Source organism: Falco cherrug, chromosome 2 (assembly GCF_023634085.1).
Source record: "Falco cherrug isolate bFalChe1 chromosome 2, bFalChe1.pri, whole genome shotgun sequence".
NCBI lineage: Eukaryota > Metazoa > Chordata > Aves > Falconiformes > Falconidae > Falco > Falco cherrug.
In genome coordinates, this window is record NC_073698.1 from 57,340,901 (window position 1) to 57,363,568 (window position 22,668).

The window sequence follows — 22,668 nt, forward strand, 5'->3', positions numbered from 1 at the left end:
GATGGTAAATTCCATTGTGTACCACCTTCATCTAACAGCAAGGAGCCTTTATAGCTAACAAAAGCATACATACCATTAAATACAATTAAACTGGATAAGTCATAAGTAGGGGAAACAGTCATTAAATGAAGAAAAACAAGATAGCATTACTTGGAATCTTTCCCTTAAAAAGTAAAACAAACACTTCAAAAGACTTCTTATTGTAGATAAAAGGATGAGGTTCACGCTAAGCGAATAGACATTGTTGATAGAGGAAAAAAAAAAGAGGCTCATACAAGAAAAATTCAGTAATGCCTAAATAGGCATAAACCCACACATTTATACTTAGCTAAACTTTGTAAAAGCATAAAGAGAGGAATTAAAATTTCTAAAGTTACCACTGACAAGCACTGAGCCAACATTTTCTCTTTAACAATTAACATACAGCATTTCTCACCCATACTTCTATTTGTGCTCTCACAGCTCAAAGGTTATGTAACTAACCCATGTAGCCCTGAGAAGAAGATAGTCTAGAAGATGTTTTAGTTCATCTGGAGGTACCTGAATTTCACAGCTGAATTAGCTGTTTTGAGGACCAGGTAGCTGTGACTGACTGAGCCCAGAGATAAACCCACTCAATTCTTCAGGCAGTGTGGAGCAGTCTGGATTCTATCATCTTGTGGCGCAAACTGAGTACACTGATACTTCTAATACTTCAAAGTAAGCTACAAGACATCAGAGTTTTCAGATAATCAGCCCAAGAACAGATCACTGGTGAGATCGGTCCAAAGAAAAAACACTCTGCTAAGTATACTGCAAAACTTCACCAGCCCCAAGAAGTTCCCCATGATTTGTCTTATGGATCCATCTTTCTATCTGAACTCAGTTTCAGGAAACAAGTAATGTCCTGGTTTCAGCTGGGATAGAGTTGGTTTTCTTCTTCGCAGCGAGTACAGTGCTGTGTTTTGGCTCTGATGTGAGAACAATGCTGCCAGGACACTGATGGTTTTAGCTGTTGCTGGGTGATGTTTATACCAAGTCAAGGACTGTTCAGTTTCTCAGGCCCTGCCAGCGAGAGGGCTGGAGGGGCACGGGACACTGGGAGGGGACACAGCCAGGACAGGTGACCTGAACCAGCCAACGAGGTATGCCATACCATGGGACGGCATGCTGAGCATATAAACTGGGGGAAGAAGAAGGAATTTACCATGTCATCTGACATGGCGTTGTCTTCCCAAGTAACAGTTACGCATGACAGAGTCCAGCTCTCCTGGGGATGGCTGAACACCTGCCTGCCGGTGGGAAGCAGGGAATGAATTCCTTGTTTTGCTTTGCTTGTGTGTGTGGCTTTTGCTTTACCTATTAAATTGTTCTCGTCTCAACCCTCGAGTTTTACATTCCTTTTCAATTCTCCTCCCCATCCCTCTGAGTGAGAGGGAGAGAGTGAGTGACGGCATGGTGTTTTGTTGCCAGACAGGGTTAAAATTCGACACATAAGGACATGGGGTTTTATACTTTTGTCATTAAAAGGAACAGAGCAAGAGATCCAAGCCCACTCCACCAAAAGAATCTTGTTCCTCTAAGTTCAATGTAATGAGAATTACATACTATTACACGCTATTAAATACATAATATGCTAACATATCTCCCACTTGGAAACAAGACCAGGGCACTTCATGTTTTCCAGCAACTGCAGTTATCCTTTTAGCAACACTTCCAGGGACATAATTTGTAAGACGACAAAACTAGGAACCAAATCATGCTGTAGTGGTTCTCCTCATGCCCCCCTGAATGTTTGGTGCTTTTTTTTGTCAATATTCAAAATGGTCTTCTCTGAGAATTCTTCATGAATAACAATAATCTTAACACTTGCATCAGATGTTTTCCCTTGTGGAAGACAATTACCAGTCTATGTTTTCATACATACTGTGTTAGAATTTGAGATGATGTGCTGGAGAGAGCTGTGCACTCCTAATCCATCCACACAGGCCTTCTAGTTCCATTCACCAGCCACAGGAATCTAAACATTACATCACTACAAAGGCATTTGGGTAAATCACAACCTAATCCTAGTCACAGCTGCCAAAAAAAAAAAAAAAGGGAAAAAAACCCCAAACAAACGGTGTTTCATCTCCGGAGACTAAAAAGCCAGCACTACTCAAAGTGGCAGTGTACTGCAGTTGTTCTAACAGAGACAAATACAAGGGCTACCTGCCAGCAGCTCTTTGAGATCTGTTGGCCTTCTGTTTTAACCCCCTGTTGTCCCTTCTCCTCCTCAACCCCTCAAACATCTATTATCATCATATATTAAAGCCCGTTATTTCATGACACCAACACCTTCAGAGATTTGCAGAACTCTCACAGCCTCATTTTTACTGTATCAGGCTCTTGGGATTTTGGTACTAGGCTGAAAGTTTTATAAAACAACTGCAAAAGAATATTTTCCCAGTCACTTTGTGTTAGTAATTCGAAAAAAGCAGGGAAGATAACTGTTTCTGAAAGTCCCGAGAAGCAGGAAAAAACTGTCCCAGCTTGATTTTTTACAATCGAAATTTCACAGCCATTTTGAAGTGTTAATTGTTCAATAATAGCTGGAATCAATATAATTAAAATTATTATTAATAATAGTTCCTTCTCCAAGTTCCTTGTGAAATTACTAATCACAAGTAAAACCACGACACTTTTCCTTGCCAAAGCAGAACTTCAGTAAATTAATTTCTTAGTTTTAAAATTTAAAAGTCACCACTCTTGAATTCTGATCTAAGCAACAAGAGGGAGCAACTGGGTTTTTTAAAAAAAAAAAACTTCTCTTGCTAAGGTTGTCTGTGTTTTCTTCTCAGGAGACCAGGTGTTTGCAGTGAGAGCCTTAAACTACTGGCAACACACGTTTTTGGAAAACTACCATTTCATCTCACTCTAACAACCTGCTTTATTTCAAAAACAGAGAGATCAGGCCTCCAGATACATAATGAGCTGCTTGAATTTGAAAGTACATGACTGGCCAATTCCCATTCATTTTGTCCAAGATCACACCTGGAAAGGATTCTCATATTTGCTTGGTTTTGTAAATACTTCCAACAGAGCCAAAACAAACAAATAGTAAATATTTTCTCTACCTGACTGAACAGAGCAAAATGTCTTCCATAGATTCTGTCACTACATTTTTGCTGACTCTACTCTTCTCAAGCTTTCACTAAGCATATAGCTTTCTCCTACTAATATTAAAACAAAGGGAACCAATAAATGAGCCTTCCTGTGACTAAGCACACAGAATATTGCTAGAAAGCACAGAAGTGAGCAGCAACATCTGTTGCAAAAGAATAAAGCTAACCACCTTGTTTGATAAAGAGCTAGATCTCTACCACTAAAATACGTCCTTCTAAGTGTGTCACAGAATACATCATGTGGCAAATGAAAAACAAGGTCTGGAACATTTCCATCTAGTGATTACAGAACTTTCAATTCCCATAACCACTCGGATTAGTTTGTCTTTTTTTTTTTTTTTTAATAGTTTTTCAAACTTCTGAATGCCAATCGCAGCCATCCTGTCTCAACCTCCATGTTGTTTCACCATACAGAACAAAGTCCTTCACTTTTCACGACAAGCAGAGCCACCATTCACCCAATAATTTGAGTAATCTCCCTATACTTGTTCCACATTGGATTCATTACTTTGACCTTAGTCAGCCACAAAAACATACTGCACTTCAAATTAACTCTTCTCAGTACCTAACATCACTGTTGTCCACTTCTACAGAATAAAGACTGGATCTGAGAACATATTGGACTATTTGTTCCATTTGGCCTCATGGCTTTAACTCAGCTGTGACCAACTAAAGCCACTCACCTCTTCCTAATCCTCCGCATTTCCAAACAGTGAGTTCCCAGCCTACTGCAAAGGTCCCTTGTAATAATTCCTGCTTACAACACCTTGCACTTTATGCTATTCTGTTCAGTAATTCAACTCTTCAAGGCTGTGTAGCTCTTCAGTAATGGCCTCTCAAGTATAACAGGTGCCTTTAATTTTGTACTATCAGCAACTTTTATCAGCATGCGTTGTCTTTTTTTATGCTAAGGTCACTTTTCAGTCACCATCTGTCAAAAAGATTCCTGGAGAAACCAGCAGCATTATCCACTTCGACATTACCTCTCCAGTACTCTAATCATGGTCAGGACAATACACACCTTACAAGGTATTTATTTTTATGAAACCATAACTCTCATCTGCACTAACTGCCCCTTTAAGTCAACAGAAAGTGTTACTGAAATTCAAAATAATTAAACCAAACTTTATCCATAAACATTCTGACGTAGAATACAGCTTTAACTGAATCTTTCTGCATTTCATCCCATTTCTTATTTTTAACACCCACTCACGAAGGGTTATTCATGCAGTTATTGTAGCAAAGGGTTAAAAAACCTGTTTTTAACTTACAAGAATTAAAAGCTATCTCCTTATTCAAGTTCTCAAGCTTATATGGGCAACTGATTTTACTTGCAGATCTCTTTATTTCTCTATGTCTGCTCTTTTGGAATAGACAATCATCTTTCAGCACCGCATTCTGTGTACTTTTCATTTCACCAAATCAATTCCAAATTACTCAGTCCAATCCCCATTCCCTATCAAGACTGAGCACAAAAGAGGAGTTAAGAGACACATGCATTCCTGCAGGGCTGTGATCTGGTCGGCATTAGAGACTTGGTGGGATGACTCCTATGACTGGGGTGTTGGAATGGAAGGATACAGGCTCGTTAGGAAGGACAGACAGGGGACATGAGGAGGAGGTGTCACCCTCTATGTCAGCAACCAGCTGGAGAGCATGGAGCTGTGCCTGGGGGTGGATGAGGAGCTGACTGAGAATTTACGGGATGTGATTAAAGGGAGGGCAGGGACAGGTGACATCATAATGGGGATCTGCTACAGGCCACACAACCAAGAAGACCAAGCAGATGAGGGTCTTTACAGACAGATAGGAGTCACCTCACACTCACAAGCCCTCATCTTCACAGGGGACTTCAACCACCCCGGTATCTATTGGAGGGACAACACAGCAGGGCATAGGAAATCCAGAAGGTTCTTGGGATGCCCTGACAGTAACTTCCTTCTTCAAGTGATAGAGAAGCCAAGGAGGACAGGTGCCACGCTGGACCTTGTTCTCACCATCCAGGAGGCGCTGGTGGGGAGCATGAAGCTCAAGGGCAGCCTTGGCTGCAGTGAACATGAAATGGTGGAGTTCAAGATCCTGAGGGCAGAGAGGAAGGCACACAGCAAACTCACTGCCCTGGCCTTCAGGAGAGCAGACTTTGGCCTCTTCAGGGATCTGCCTGGTAGTGTATGATGAGATAAAACGCTGGAGGGAAGAGGCGCCCAAGGAAGCTGGTTAATATTCAAGGATCACCTCCTCCAAGCTCAGCAACAATGCATCCCAACAAAGGCTAAGATGGGAAAAAAAGCCAGGAGGCCTGCATGGATGAGCAAGGAGCTCCAGGAGAAACTCAAACGCAAAAAGGAAAGCTACAAAGGGTGGAAGCAAGGACAGGTGGCCTGGGAAGAATACAGAGAAATTGTCCAAGCAGCCAGGGAACAGGTTAGGAAAGCTAAAGCCCTGACAGAATTAAATCAGGTCAGGGACATCCAGGGCAACAAGAAAAGCTTCTATAGGTATGTCGGTGATCAAAGGAAGCCTAGGAAAAATGTGAGCCCTTTCCAGAAGGAAACAGGAAACCTGGTTACCCCGGACACAGAGAAGGCTGAGGTACTCAATGACATTTTCACCTCAGTCTTCGCTGGCAAGTGCTCCAGCCACACCGCCCAAGTTGCAGAAGGCAAAGGCAGGAACTGGGAGAATGAAGAACCACCATCAAAGATCAGGTTCAACACCATCTGAGGAATCTGAAGTTGCACAAGTCCCTGGGACGTGATGAGGTGCATCTGCACGGGTCCTGAAGGAACTGACAGTTAAAATTGTTAAACCGCTATCCATCATATTTAAGAAGTCACAGCAGTACAGTGACACCATACACAATACAGGCTGAAGACTCACTGGCTGGCAAGTGGATTTAAAGTCAAGTCCTTCACATCCAGATGAACATAAGCCAGCAATGTGCCACCATGACAAACAACACAACAACATCCTGGGTTGCGTTAGGAAGAACATTGCTAGAAGGTCAAGGGAGGAGATCCTACCCCTCTTCTCAGTACTGGTGAGACCACATCTGCAGCGCTGCATCCAGTTCTGGGCTCCCCGGACCAAGATATGGCTGTACTGGAGCGAGACCAGTGAAAGGCCACAAAGATGGTTAAGTATTGCAGCAACAGATGTATGAAGCGGGGGCTGAGAGAGTGGGGATTGTTTAGCTTGGAGAAGAGAAGGCTGAGGGGCTGGAAATCTTCTGTGCGTGAATACCCGCTGGAAAGGTGTAAAGACAACAGAGCCAGGTTCCTCTCAGTGGTGCCCAGTGGAAGGACAAGATGCAATGGGCACAAACTGAAATACAGGAAGTTCCATTAAAACTTCAGAAGAAAAATAAAACCAAAAGGAAAAAAAAATACTTCCCCCTGTAAGGGTAGTCCAACACTGGAACAGGTTACCCAGGCAGGTTGTAGATTCTTTGCGTTATTCAAAGTTACACTGGATGTGGTCCTGAGCAACCCACTAGCTGACTTTGCTTTGAGCAGGAGGTGGACTACACATGCTCCAGAGGGTCCCTTCCAGTCTCGGCTATTTTGCAATACATTATTTCCGTCACATCAAGAATTATTTTTACTGCTAAATTTACTGTGCAAATACATCAATTTCTTTTGAAAAACAAAACAAAGAAACCACACCACTATTGCTGCACATCATTTCTTTATTTTAAATTGATTTCTATAAAGACCAAAGAACAGAAATCTAGCAGACAAGTTTATACAGTTTTCTCAAATACCTGGAGAACTTCAAGCCTAAACACCAGTCAAAGTGAACAGCTGGCATGTTCGATGTCATCGTTCTTCACACAGCTCTCCATTTTAGAAGCAGCACTGCAAAGGTTTTTCTGTACCATCACTTGCAATCTTTCAAAAACCATCTAAAGCCTATTCACCTCAACACAGACCAGTACTAAGCAGCTTTCATTTTTACTTTTACCCCCACAGACTTAGCTGCACAAGTGGCAGCAGTGGAGATATATTGTAAATAAACGCCCATGTAAGATAGTTTTGCATCAGGAAAAACTACTTCCAGGAATGAGAAGCCCCAGATTTTACTACCAGCATTTTACCTTTTTCTGAACCTCTCAAGTTTTTGCTTTCAGCAATATACATACACCATATATAACTCATACAATACACAAGATTATTTTCTGCTGTTGGTAGGAAACTGAAACAAGACAGAGGCAGCACGCAGAAAATGAACTGCTTCATTTTACTGCATTGTATCAAGCCCCACCTGTATTTTCAGAGAACAGCTAACCCAAAAAGACAAAATATTTGGATTTACAGCCTGGGACTTTTATCTAAGCAAGAAAAAAATATTTAAGCAGCCTTAAAATTTGAACCAAAGGTTCAGTTTCACCTATTGATAATAAAATAAAATGAACTCAACTTGGATAGCCACTTTATAATTATCATGAACAGAAACAACTGATTTTTATTTTCTTTTCAGAGGACTAATCAGCAAAATATTTAATGAAAGGTGCAAAGATTAGAATGAAAACATTCATCTATACTAACTAGGTGTAAAACCAAGATCCAGCTGTTTCACTGAGAATTTGTCAACAATCAAAGAGAACACTACTGTTCTTTTCTTTATTCTTCAAACATATGCATTCCGTACTTCTCATTTTCCATCTCCAATGTTATAATTATTCAATTCAGAGACACACTACCATAAGGAAACTGCCTTTTTTTTTTTTTTTTTTTTTTTGGGGGGGGGGGGGGGGGGGGGGGGGAGGGAGGGGAAGAGTTACCATTTGAAGAATTAGCAATACATTACCTATCATGAAAAGGAACAACTGCCATAAATTCTGCCATGAAACTTCAGTGGGTTGTAATGGGAGGGGGAAAGCAAAAACTAAAGCTGTAAAACCTTGCATCTCTCACACACTTTGCATGTCACAAGCAAATGAGGATAAAAATACATAGCATGCATCACAATAGCCTCAGCAGTACTTGCATTTGTTCACACAGTTCAACTCCCTTGTTCTAACTACACTGGAACAGGTTTTAAGTATGTTTTGGGATGGGGGGGAGCCAGGGGGAGTTAGCCTATCATAAAAGCATTCCTCAGCCACTGTATAACCCTCTTCCCACTTATTGTCAAGGAAGATGCACTTATCTGAGACTCAGAATACACTATCAACAACATGGATATCCAAAACATGCTTCCAAATTCCCAGTTAACTAATACCATCTTCTGGGTGCAATGTCCTCTGCACAAATCACACTGTAATCTTACGGTATTCTTCATTCAGCTTTTCATTCAGAAAGCTGCTTAGGGGTACCATGTTAAAGAGTTTAATACCAAAAGTAATAGTTACCTAACCATAGCCTGATTTTTACAAGCATTCAGAAAGAATAAAATCCAATTAAATATGCTGAATTTCTGAATAGTTTCTCAGGGTCATTTTTTTAATATAACATTACTAAAAACTTTCATAACCTGTAACTAACTGACTCCCTTCCATCCATTACTTTTAAAATGTAAATCATTCCAATTGATAATCTCTCCATGCCTTGAGCACACAACGAAAGCAACAAACAAGTATTACCAGTAGACACAGCATAGCTGTGAAACCCAAAACGTGTTTTAGACACCAAGAGAAAGACAGCTAAGGAAAAGAGTCCCAAAAAACAGGTTTAGAACAATGTCTCTCACTTGTTTCCACTTGTCAGAAAGACCAAACACAGTAAAAATCACTCTTTTTTTATAATAGCTAAGCTATTGATAAAAAGAAAAAAATAAAATAGTGGCTTTTTGTGGAAATTCCCACCATTAGGGTGGGAAATGGCAAATGGTCAGACAAATGGCTGAATAAGTAATGCTAATAGAGGCAATCAGAAATGTATGTTGCATTAATACTAATTGAGGAAAAGAAGCAAAAGAATGAGTTTTAGGATCTATAACAATCCCATAATTTGAGGGGAGACACTTGTATCCATTCTATCACCTGGCAAAAAAACCCAAACTCATGTTTCTTAAGAGGCTGCCAAACAGTGCAACTGAAAATAGAACAGGATAGCACAAGCATTCCCAAAATTTTCCTGTGTCAAGCTTCACATTCTACAGAGTTGCACTGCAGAAGGTTCTTAGTTCTATACTAATGTAGAATCAACACACACATCTAAGAGGGAACAATTCCATGCATAGATACTTCCAATAAACAAAATATTTATTGGCTTATGAAAGCCATTTCACCAAAAAAAGACTGTTCAACACTCCTCTTCAAAAGTAAACTACATTTATTTGATTTTGGAACTATACATCCTGAACATATCCAGGAGTTCAGATTCAGGTAACATACTAGAGCTTTAAACAAGCTTGGGAAGACAAGCAAACAGGTTTTACTGGTATCAACTATTATCACCTTGTACTAATCATGGTTCAAGACTGACGCACATAATCTAAACACATGAGTTTAAGTAAGCTCGCAATTTTGCCGAAAGGAAGCTGCTACATCCACAGACAAGTTTATCTGCACCAAAAAAAATTAGAATGCAGAAGCTGAAGATCACCATAAAAACGGCTTTTCCCTACAGGAAAACTGAGACCACTTTAATAATGCATTTGGAAACGCAATAGTAAAATTGTTCTTAGACTATTCTCATGTAGTATGCAGTCATTTTATTGTCCTTATATCTTCTTCTCATAAAACTAAATATTCTCTTACAGAATTTCTCCTTCTACATCTCAAATTCAGTGCTTTGAAGTGATGCATCCTAATGTTACTGCCTCTGTAACTAATTTTTAGGTGCATACATGGAAACTTACCCCAGATTAACAGATCTATATGGACAAACTCCAAGTCATCTATTTATAAGGTTTACAAGTAAAAGAGGTTTTGACTATATAGCTGCCTCCACACAAATTATTACTTTCAGCCCCACACAACACCACTTTGTCAAATAACGCTTCACCAGTGGAGGCAGGTGTATCATCACAAAAGCAATAACCAGGTCAAATTCGATCAGAGTACCAGCTTGGAAGGGACCTCAAAGATCATCTGGTCCAACCCTCCTCGGCAAAATCACGGTCTAAACAAGATGGCCCAGCACCCTGTCCAGTCAAACCTTAAAAGCATCCGATGTTGGAGAATCCACCACCTCACTGGGGAGATTATTCCATTCTCATCATGAAAAACTGTCCTCTTGCCTCCAATCGGGATCTCACCAGGAGTAACTTGTACCCATTACCCTTTGTCTTTTCCATGTGATTCCTTGCAAAAAGGAAGTCTCCATCTTCTTTGTAGCCACCCTTTAAATTCTGGAACATGGTAATAAGGTCTCCCCTGAGCGTTCTTTTCTCAAGGCCAAATAAAACCAGTTAGCTCAGCCTTTCCTCATATGGCAGGCTTCCCAGTCCTTTGATCATCTCTGTGGCCCTTCTCTGTACCCTCTCAGGCCTGTCCACATCTTTTCTGTGTAGCAGGGACCAAATTATTATAGAATGGATGCAGTGTTTTATATTATTATAATATTAGATAACTTGCTGGCTTTGTTCATCGATGTTTGGTATACCCCCAAGAGGGAGAATGAAAATAATTTAAGCAAAATCTAAAAATATACCCAAGATACATATATCCATTTTCTATCTCAGAAGCATAAAAGATGCCACTATGTAAAAGTTGACATCAAAGCCTTGTATACCACTCATAACACAAGCCCCAATATTTAAATGTATTCACTACATCAGTAGTCTTCTGTCTCTCTGGGGAACAAAGATGACAGTTGACTAAAAGGGCACCTTACTCAAACATGAAACTTTCCATAACATATGACTAGCCCAAGTGGTTGGTCTATAAGGGTCCCTGAAAGATATAGCTGCCACAAGCAGTATCTGTTTGGTTCTGGAAGGCTACCTGATGGAAATAAGTTTTTCCTGTTTAGAGGCTGTTAACACTAATGGCAAGACAACAGTTAAGGCAGAAAGGTGAATGCTGACATTGGTCACACAGTAACTAACAAGGATGACAAACCATCTTGGATGTGACCAATACAAAATCTAGTTTTGGATCTCTGTTCTGGCAAGCTCAGCCTTTGGAAATTAAGAGTGCCTTTCCTTACCCCCTCTGGCTCTGTATAAATATTACACCCTACCTTTATATAAACATTAAAAATTAAGTAGAATTTTGGAAAGCATGTCTAAAATGTATAGCTTCAAAACCACAGAAGGGCTGGAAAAAATGTAACACAGAGATTCACAAAAAATAAGGATTCACTATTGTCAATCCTTATTCCAAAAAGCAGTCTTAAATCCTTCAGCTATTCATGAAGCAATGAAGTCAACCCAAAAAACTATCAGACTGGGTACCTCAAACCACTCCCTAAAGACTGAGCAGTCTATACGTTACAGCTAATTACCAGTCATTTTCTACCTAATAGAAAAGTACCTGCAAAGGCCACAGAAAGAAAGAACAAAGAAGCTTAAAGACTGAGAAAACAGAACTGCAGCCATTTTAACTGTATAGTCCGAGTTAACAGCATGAGGATTTAATAACATTATCCAAATTGAAGCTTCTCCCTGAAACAATGACTTCCTAGGAAGTAAAGCACACCAAGAAGCCACCCATAGCAGCATGTCCAAAGGAAACCAACTCCAATGCCTCCACACATGCTTAATAGCAAGATTCTGGGGGTGTTACGAGGAAAAAAGCTTAGTATCCATATATTCACTAAAAACTGCTACACATGACTTACCAACAGTGGAACTGTTGATAAGTCAACTTCTCTGAAACAGCTCCATACATCTCTTGCATAGCCCTATACCGCCTTTGACCTCCAGAGAGAGAGGATGCAAACTTTGTTTTCACAAATTAAAACTCTTCTGTTCTTGTACCCAAGGAATGAGCTTGTAACATGCCGCAGAATCATGACATCTATCTCCAGCATATTTTAAAACAGATCAGCCATGATTGTAACAGTCCAAGAATCAGTCAAATAATTAAGTGCTGTAAATTACTACAAAATATTTATCAAACTGTAACAAAGGGTAACAGCAAGCACAAACTTTCAAAGAAGTATTTTCCCCCAATTTGAGTTTTATCTCCCACACAGAAGCTGCAAATTGAAGGCAGCAGAGGCTATGTGGCCTTTCCAGTGCCTTTGATTTAGCAACTTAAATGTTTTGCAATGACCAAAACCAGAGCTCATATATTAAGTAGTCGCAACAGTTTACTGTAAAGGGAGAATGAGTTATAATAGGGAAGACAGTAATACATATAGTGTGTAAGAACAAAGGAACAGCCATGCTGGATCAGAACAAAGGATCATCTAGGCCAGAACACTTCTGCAGCAGTCAAAAGCTAACGTCTTGGGAAAAGTGCAAGGACAATAGCAGTTATTTCCCAAAACACTCTTCCAATCTCCAGCAAACTGACAGTTCAAACACTTTCCCAGACAGAAATATTGCCTTCATATTTAACAACTTTTCTTTCCTATTCGTTTGTCAGGTTGCCACTTAAACTTCGTTAAATTTTTAGTATTTCTTGAAGCAAGACAGTATGAACATCAATGCTTATTTACATTTTGGATGAAGAACCTGCAGCCCTTGTACTGAAGATAACAATGAAAAATGATTAAAATTAACTTATATTGCATAAATACTGTTATTGTTACCAAAAAAATGAAAGGGAGGAGGATAAAAGTTTTTGTCACACAGAAGGGGCTTGGCTTACAGATGATGGAATTTTAAAAGCACCTTAGGAATTTTATGAAGCTGACATAGGGGCACACCTAAAAATACAAGTAAACTTTCTCAGAAAAATCTGAGGAGAGAAAAAACAAAACAAAGTTCAGGGCTTCAGGGCATTTAGGGAAGGATGAGTTGATCTTTTGGGGTGTTTTTCCCCCTTTAGAAGACCAAAACAGGAAAAAGAAGGTGACTAATTATTTCTAATCAGTAACTCAATGTTCATTATGCCACAGAAGTGTATCTGAAACTCTTATTCACCTGAAACTTTTAATTACCTTTACTATACAAGCACCTAGAAATACAACTAGAAGTCATACCTGGATCCATTCTAACCATGGCACTGTACCGCCTGAACACAGCTGACTCCAAAAAGGCAAACCACCTGTGGGTTTTCCTTACTTCTCTGGGATCTGAAGCCAACAAAACTATTTCTCTTTTCTCAGGAGTTTAAAGTATTCTTACTGTTCTTACCATAATATAACACTCATTTTAAAGCAGGTTAATAAAAATCTGTTCTACACAGTTATTTCACACAGTTAGAAGCACACAGAAAAGCTAGGGCAAAAAACAGCTTTTCTGGTTCTTTAACTTCAGAAATAGAGAAAAACACAAGCAAGCCAGAAGCAGCTTACCACCAAAACATTTTAAGTGGGGAAAGGAGAAAGGAGAAAAACATTTAATCAGTACTCATTTTAGTATTTTATTGTTAAAGATTACTTTAAAACTGGCTGCCACCACATATCCAACAGCTTGATGTACAGTATTACTGTGTTTTGCAGCTTCATCCCTTAAGATTTTCTCTGTCAGCCTACATTTCTCGAGCTTTTTGGTCCAACACACTCCTAACGTGCTTCAAAACACATTACAGTTCAGCTAGCACCCCTACCATAAATTTATAAACACAGTACTTCATTATTAAAAAAGCAGCATCCATAAAGAAGTTACAGAATCTTACCAAAGCTTTGAAACGCAGGCCAGTCTGAAAATCAAGGTCATATACACTTACTCTGAACCAGCCTTGCAGAACCTCATGCATTACAAGCATTCTCCCCAGGCCACTTCTATAAAACATCAAGAAGGTAGACAACATATTCTCAGTTTAGTAATGATGCACCTTCATGTCATACTCTCAAACGCCTATCTACACAAAGCCCTTAAACCAAGGACTGATAAACTTTGAGTCCAAACTTATTTGCATGCACAGAAATTTAGGTCAAAACCCAACCCTGTTTTTATTCAGGTTACAACATGCCCACTTTGCAGCAGACAGTGAATCTCAGGTTTTGACAGCCTTCCAGCACCATCCTACATTTCCTCCACAGTTTTTCATTCCTTTGGCTCACTCTCTACCCACTCACTTTTTATGCATCACTCCTCAAACACCGATCAGATTATGTTGTTCAGGCAGAAATACATTAATCCTTCATTCCTCTGCCCTATTTACACACTACCCTGCTCATGCCAAACAGCATTAATAAAGCATTGTCCCTATATGGGATTTGGGGGGGTTAAGAAGTTACTCTTGTTCACCCCAGGATACTGACTGCTGTCTTGTGTAAGTTCAGCAAAGAATGTAGGAGAAAGCTGCATAACTTGTCACTGACACTGCTTACACCGTTTGTTGCAGAAGATAGTAGGTGGTGAGGAGGGATCGCACTACAGAAAAAGAAAAGATAGTCCCGTGATTTAAGCAATGTAATTATAACCCAGAGAACTAAGCTCTATTCCTCCCTCTCCTTCATAATAAGAAGTCCTAAACCATAACCTTTGTCTTATTTAAGCAGCTGTCACACATTGTATGCACCTTACTTACTGAACATTTATCTGCAAGCAAAGTCAATCACGTACTGAAAACAGACCATTTCTATATACTCTGAAAGAATGGAAATGGACACAGACATCTTGAGCTCGATGCAGAAAATTAGCAGGTAGTACTCGCATTTCTGACAGACTTTATGCCTCTACCTGTCAGCAGGTCTTTACTTTGGTGTTTGGTTTTTTGTTTCTTTTGCGTTTTTTTACACTGTTATAAGTTCACACCTGAGAAACTCTAAAACAATAAAAATTCATGAGAAAAGTAACACTGTCTTGAACAAAAAGATTTGACTTAAACTCCCAAATTATGTGGGCTAACAAAACCCCTGAATAGCTACCCATTTAGTACAGCTAACAGCATTACAAACTAAATAACAAACGAAGTCAATAAAAAACACAGGCCTTTAGAGAGATCATGCAGGGACACACATAAGCAGTACATGCATATTGTTGGAATAATCTCTATCCTGTCACTTCTGAGGAGCTACAAATCTGACTTTTTAGTTCTAAAGTATTACAGATTCTGTTTCAAAGCTGGTAGATAGTCACCTTGGTTCTAACATGTCTCAAAAGGATAAAAAAAATGCAACATTAATCTAGCCCTAGCCAAACCAAGAAACCTTTACTTCTCTGTCTCTGGCAGTCTGCTCATGTTTGGAATGTGAACTTGAACACTCACCACTAGTACCTACAGAGCGATAAATTATTAAGCAGTTCAGAGTGAGGGCCTACATACTCTATTTGGCAACCAGCAATATGCTTGGGCATATAAATCATGCTACACCCAAGCATGTAAGATTTTAAATTCAAATCCTAAGATTACTGGGGGGGGTGGGGGGGGTGGGGGGGTGGTGTTATAAAAAAAAAAAGATTCACGACTTAAAATCCTGACTCATGGAAAAACGAACCAGAGCAGATCAATACTTAAACCAAATGTAGCACAAAAACTTTCAATCCAGGAGATAAAGCAAGAAAAACTCTACATGTCATTCATAAGTTCTTCTTTCAGAGGTTTGGGCAGGGGAGTTTCTAATAAGGTGCAGGAAACATTAGAAAAACAACACACTGATACTAATATCCTTAATGTTTTTCTGGCAGTAGTTTGCATTTGGACTAAGGAAAACGGGGCAGGGGGGCGCAGAAGCCATCTCAGTCACCAGAAAAACCACACCAGTTATTTCAGAAATATAGTTACAAGGCAGAACCAGCAAATTCCATCGCATAAGAACAGCAGCTTACCAACTCTCGGAGCCAAACACCCACCTCACCAGCCAGCACCACTGAGATGGGCGCTGCAGCAGGCGCTGAAGGTCAGCGTTTTCAGGCCCTGTTTCTATGTATGCTTCCCGTCACCACGTCAACATAACGGGACCGAAAATCGCCCATCAAGACACGCTTCGCTTCGTGAATTAAAACACCGAGAACTCCTGGACGGGGAGAGAGGGGGGGCAAACCACGCACCCCTCCGCTCCGCACACTTGCGGCAAAGCTGAGGCTGCCGAGGAAGGGGCGGGAGGGAGGGATGCACCAGGCGGGGGGGGCTCGCTAGGCATTACGCGAGGTGCCGGCAGCACGTTTCGTTTCCAGGGGTTACGGGATCCCGCCCCTTTGCCCCTGGGGCCGGGTGGGAGCGAAGAGGCGTTTGCGCCCCTCGCCCCTACCCTCCGCCCCAGGGAACCCCCTCACCGACCGCACCGCGCCCCTTCAGGCCGCCCCCACCCCCCCGATTCCCACTGGCGGGGAGAGCCGGTGGAGGCCCATCCCCCGCTCCCGCCGCCCCCGGGGTGCGTGTCCGCCCCTGCCCTTGGGGCTCGTCCCTCCCGCCGCCGGGGCGGTGCGGGGCAGGCAGCCGGTCCTCACCTGCATCCCCGGCAGGCCCGTCTGCACCGGGGAGTGCGCCATGGCGGCGGCGGCAGGGGCGGCGGGGGAGAGGGAGCCGGGTCTCCTCAGGCGGCCCCAGGGGACAGGGCTTAGCTCATCTCCACGCTCTCCCTCACGCAGACACGCAGTCCTCCTCCTCCTCCTCCGCGCCCTTCCCCCGGGCGAGCAGCGCCTGTGCGCCGGCGGTGGGAAAGGGGCCGTCCCAAGCTCGGGCTCCAGGCCCCCGTCACGGATGCAACGGTGGCCGCCTCATCTCTCCTCCTCCTCCTTCTTCTCCTCCTCCCCCGGCCGCGCGCGCAGAGCGGCCGCTGGCGACGCGGGGCCCAGCCGGCGACAAGATGACAAACCTGAGGGGGGAGGAGGAGGGGCGGCCGCGCGTGCGCCCGCCCGCCCCGCCTCTCCCACCCGGCTACCTGCACGCGCTGCCCCACCGGGTCGCCTCCCCCCGCCGCCATCGGCTTCGGCCGGCGGGGAGGGGGCGGGGGGCCGGGAGGCGCCGAGCGCTGCCGGGCCGTGCGTACCGCGGTGTGCGGAGACCCGCCCGGCCGGGCCCGAGTCCCCCAAGCACCGCTGGCAGGGCCGGCTCCCGGTGGCCGGGCTTGCATCGCACTCGGGATAGCGGGAGGCGGCGGGGCCCGCGCCCCGGCCCCGGGAGTTCGGCCGGCTGTCGCCCCTCGCCCTTCCGGCGGCGGCAGCCCGCAGGGCCGGGCCTGCCTCTCCTAGCCGGCAGCCCGCGTGAGGAACGGCGCCTCGGCTGCCGGCGAGGCAGAACAGGTGAAGCGAGGCGAGCATCGGGTTCGGAGGCTGCTCGCTTAAAACGAGGAAGCCGGGGTGAGGCGGCAGACCGAGTGGGCAGAAACCCGAGACATGTTGTGGCATGTCCCCTTCCTGCCTCCCCTTCGCTCGGGCGGTGTAAGAAAGGTCAGGGTAACGCCGCGGCTCCCCTGAGGTGTATGGTTTCAGGAAGCACTTGACTTCCTGTCAGGAGCTGCAGAAGCTGCGAACGAAAATGGCAGTTAGGGGGTCGCGGTGCTTCCGAAATGGAGGGAGAGCGGGGCAGCCCCCGGGCCTCCCCCGCGCCAGAGGCCAGCCCCGGGCCCACGCAGGGCCCCCGCGAACTTGGTGGTGTGCTGGCCGTGTTTGGCCTGTTCAGCTCCATCGCACGTCCCCAGTGCACCAGGGAATGCCCTGAGAGTCTCGTTCTTCCCCCCCCGCCCCAAAAAAAGCTAGGCGGTTTCATGAGTATTAAAATCATTGGAGCCTGGCGGCCAGTGGGCCTGAAACCCACAGGACAGTGGTTCTCTGTCTTTTCAAGTGAATTAAAGACAAAGATGAGCATCCACCGCTGCATAAATTAACATACCAGTAGGTAATTCACTAGAGAGTTTGTGCAAATGTCTCAACTGCAGGAAAAAACTTTAAAATATAAAATGGTCTCACTGATTTGTAGTTGGTATGCCCACTGAAGGTTTTCCTCTAGTTACAATATTCTTCATTGTCTAATACAGGCTGAACTAGCACTACGCGATCTTGTTTTCCTGAAACTTGTAGAAACATACATGCCTGTTAGGATTTCTGCCCCTCGGTCAAATTTGAATAAAATTGGCAAACAGCTTTATGCAGGCATGTATGTGTACACACATGCATATACACACACTGATTGTTTCCCTGAAAACTAAGTATACCAGCTCTTGAGTATAATGAAATACAGAAAGGATGACGGATAGAAATTGCGTAGAAAATTGAACTATTGGAATTCTTTTCTTAGTTGTTCATGAAGGAGTAGCTAGTTTCATGAATGCTGGGATGGAGTTTAAATTATGGGGTTTTTTTTATTTTCAGGAAATAAGAAAATGTTTCTACTGTTTACTGGTATGCAATTTTCTAAGAAATGTAAAAGCTTTCATTTGAGTTTTACCTCAGTCAAAAGCCAAACGACAGTCGCAAGGATCGCTATAAAAACTTTCTGTTTGGATAGTTTTCTAAAGCATTTTTGCAGTCGTCTTTTTTTAAAAAGCAGAGGTTTAGTGTCTGCGTGGTTGTTCCACTGTTTGCAGTAAATTTTTTTAGCTTGCTAGGAAGAAAGTCAGTGGGCTACAAGTGAACCTTTTGCTTTGTCCCATGAATACCATTGAGCTTTCACTACCTCACCTAATATTAAAAATTCTCATGGAGAAAATGTCAAGTTTACCATTGCCTGTGCAGCTTTATTTTTGCTCTTTTCTATATAGTCATTTTGATACAGATTTTATCATCTGCTTTACTTTTCTGCAATTGCACATTTAGTGCAGAGTGAAAATAAAAAAGGTCTAAACCTAAGTTTTATCTTTTGTCTTATGAAAGGTATAAAGCTATTATTTTCTGTCCATTAGTATATTCTTTGGGACTTAAATAGTTTTCGTAAGGAACGTATACTTGATTTGCTAGAGTTGTTTATGCTTTATTTTGCTAATTCCCTTTCTACATTTAGTTTGTAGATTCTCTAGCTCAAGGTGCACAAGCACAAAAAAGTTCCCATATGCTAGCTTCTCTGAAGTAACTTTCCCCATATAAGCTCCTAGCCTAGGGCCACTGTGAGGTCTTTCTCTGGCTTGTATGCTGTTGCTGAGTAAAGATCATGGATTTATTTCATCTCCGGGTTTCAAAGTTCTGCATTACGTGTTCAACAACAGACTGTGCCTGAAAAAGAAATTTTTTTAGCCGGTGGAATAAGCTCTATGAGCGGATTTACTTGTTAAATGCAGGAAAAGAAAGGAGCAGATTCGAAACTCTGTGTCATAAACCAGATACTGGTCTAAGTTCTAATAAGTTCTAATTCTCTTTATCTAAAAAGTCATCTAAAAGATGAATTCTCTAATGAGTCTAGTTCTAATGAGATCAGAACAATGTATTATAATGTCTGATTTCTGTCAGCTTCTGTATCTTACTTTCTGAAAGACTTCCAGTTTCTCCCCTGGACTTCAAGAAATTTTATCCAGGATAGTTTTGAATGTAACCTTAAAATAATGAATGTGTTTCTGTTTGCTGTCAGTTTTGTAAATGCTAATCTTTCGGTCTAAATTTCAGCTCCATCCCCACAGACTAACAGAAACCTTGCAAATTTTCCTCTCCTTTTCTCAAACTTTTCTGAGAAAATACGATTTTTTGTACTCCAAAGAAAGGCTACTCTTGCAGAAATCTTTTATTAAAAATAGAATGATTACATGTTATAATAGCCTGCCATCCCAGTGCAATGACATAACAGACTTCAAAATAAACGGTTCTTAACATTAAATTGGTTTCCTGTTGTATCATTTTGAAGACACATGTTTCCAGCATGCAAAGATTCGATTTATTTTGTGTGTAGACTTCTCAATACCTGCTTTGCTTTCAATTTAAAATGCTACTTTGAATATGCAAAGATTTTCTGCTTTGCTGGTTATATAACAAAAAGGGTTTTTTAAAAATTACATAATGGCAGTCACTGTGAAGTTCTGTTTGTGAACCACCTGTGAAGAAAAAACATTTTCTTTACTGACCAACATCAAAACTTCTCAAATGAGCAATGTAAGACCGTTGCACTAGAAAGTTAGCTCTTCTAGAATCTATAAAATATACCATAAATAAATAAATAATCCTGTCTTTAAATAAATACACTACAGAAAAAACACCCTGGGTTGTAACAGGTGGGGCATTTGTCTACAGAATATAGCACGTGAGAAATGTAATGGTGAATAAGTAGCAGGCACAAATTTACCTGGGGAAGAGAGAAGAACGAGGAGACTGAATTCGTGGCAATATTGCTTGCAGTAAGGTATGGCTGTGAGATTATCCAGACTCCCACGCTGGTAGGGTTGAGTTTGTCCGTCTTGTATGGCAGCAGGGGTATCCTGCCAGCCTTGGCCTGAGGGCTGTAAAGCAACTAATCAAACCACAGTACCATACTGTTCACTGCTCAGCTTGTTACTGGAATTTTTTTTCTCGCTTCCTTATCATCTTTATCCACCACTAACTTTTGTCTTTCTTGTTTCCTTCTTCTGCGCTTTGTTGACTGATCAATTTTTTAGTAAACCATTTTAACAACCTGTATATAAATGTGTCATTTCTCTCTTAACTGTATATATTAGGTTCCTAGCCTTACCCTTTTTTTAATTAGCCTGAATGTCTATGAAATCAGAATTAAATTTTCAGTAGTTTGTCAGTAAGGCTTCATTTTGAATACTTGCATTTCAAATGTATGACACTTGCCTGTATCATAAAATGCAAGGCAGCTTTAACAAGGCTCTTCACAAATGGACCTTAAAGAATTTAGGTGTTTCTGGGGGGAGAGGGGAGGTCCTGACATCGGTCGATAACTGATGGTAGAAAGGAAAGAAAAAATTAAAACATTTCAACAGTGGAGGGTGCTACCAGTAGACTGTCAGCGGAATCCATCTGGGACCAGCCTTGCTCAGCATATCCGTGAATGACCTAGAAAAGAGACTAAAGAGAAATGTCAAAATAGTCTCACATTGCCAAGTATCATGAGGTAAAAACTAAAATGAAGCGCAAGGAGTTGCAGAAGGATCTCAGCGAGTGACTGTTGAGTGGCATGGCAGCAGATGGGAGTTCAGCACTGACAACCGTACAGGAGGAAAGTATACGGGAAAAGAGCGTACCTTTACATACTGGAGTTCCTACCAATCAAGAAGGAAATCTTGGCTGTCACTGATTGTGAAACAGTCAAACGGTAAAACTATGTGAGGAGTTGTTAGGAAAGGAATAAAGAATAAGGGAGACGTTATGCCTCACTATAAATCCATGCTGCTTCTATAGACTACCGGAGTATTCCATTTCCAAATGATGCTGGAGCTTAGGAAAAGATACCAGAAAGGGAAGAAAACTGTGATCACAGATTCAGAAAAAAATTCTTAGGTGGAGAAATTAAATACATTATGACTCCTCAGCTCAGGAAAGAGTCTTTTCATGAGGGTAGTATTCTGTATCCTCATGAATGGCCTGGAGAAGATGACGAGGGAGCGACTACACTTTTTCTCCTAACAAGAGCTATCAGACAGGAACTTTAAAATAGAGGAAAGCAGGTAACACGAATAACGGAGCTCACTGCCATGAGATGTAGTGGGGAACAAAACAAAAAATGATTTTTTCATTTAAAAAATTGGCAAGTTCACAGACAAATTGCTCTTACAACAGCAACATGTTAGAAATAACTTGTTCCTAGCTTCCCAATGTTAATCTATAGTCTTTACTGAGACAAATTAAAAAGAGTATTAAGTTTTGATAAATCAGCATACTAGAAGAGAAAAAAAAATAACAGGGCTCTAGAGAGCCCTCCACGAAGTAATGAAAATCAGAGAGAAAGTCAGGCTTTAAGCTTCACATACAGTGTCTGAACAGTGAAATTGTCAAATAGCCTGCCCGTATGGGCAGATGGGTCCCATCCCTTTTCATGTGGTTTTATATTGCCATCAGGAACAGAATTTCTCTGAATGAGAAGAAATAAGCTATCAGAATCTGCTCTTTTGACTTAGATGAAGACAGGATTAAACCCTCATGTTACTGAATTGATGTCATCATTATAGCTGAATTGGCACATTACCATTTTGAAACTTTAAAGTTTAAATAAAATAAATACACATGCATGCTAAAAGGTTTGTTTACCTGCAGTTCACAAACAAAACGGTTCAGCCATTTCTGAGCTGGAGAATGGGTGGAAACGCTGTGTGTCTGGCACTGAAGGTTTTTATTCAGATTCTAATTTGCCCTTGGTAACATGGGACATGGCTAAAGGGGTTTTATTCGGTGACAGAAGGTTGGTAGGGAACACTGCAGTAGAACTTGCAAGCTACAAGGCTGAGTATATGGTCCGAACTCTGAGCAGCCCTAACCCTCCTGGGAGACCGGCTAGGTAACAGAGTCCCTGTATGAGGCTCCTCTTCATCCCTGCCCTACGGCTGCACAAAGTGTAAGAGGTTTATTCCTCAGGCTGCCCTCCATATCTTTCTTCTTGCACTTCATAAATGATTCACCAGCCATTCAGCTCTCTTGCTGCACTCTCCGTCAAGAACTTTACAATCGAGATTCAAAGTGGTCTGCCTGACTGTTTATGGCTTGAGATTCTTTATGA

General features: G+C 41.9%; 1 protein-coding gene across 3 annotated transcripts in view; it reads right to left on the reverse strand.

Annotated features, from left to right (window-relative positions):
- The window catches only part of STK24 (serine/threonine kinase 24), a 61,996-nt gene extending 45,060 nt beyond the window's left edge, over nt 1-16,936 (reverse strand). Inside the window, exon 1 of one of the 3 annotated variants that reach the window (XM_055703290.1) lies at nt 16,542-16,936. Coding sequence is in view for 1 of the 3 variants with exons in the window: in XM_055703286.1 (XP_055559261.1) it covers nt 16,542-16,583 (42 nt within the window). In the remaining 2 variants the exon portion in view is untranslated. Of the gene's footprint in view, nt 1-15,944; nt 16,167-16,541 lie in introns of those variants that run through there. The other 2 variants (XM_055703286.1, XM_055703288.1) reach the window with 2 other exon arrangements.
- Between the last annotated feature and the right edge of the window lie 5,732 nt (nt 16,937-22,668).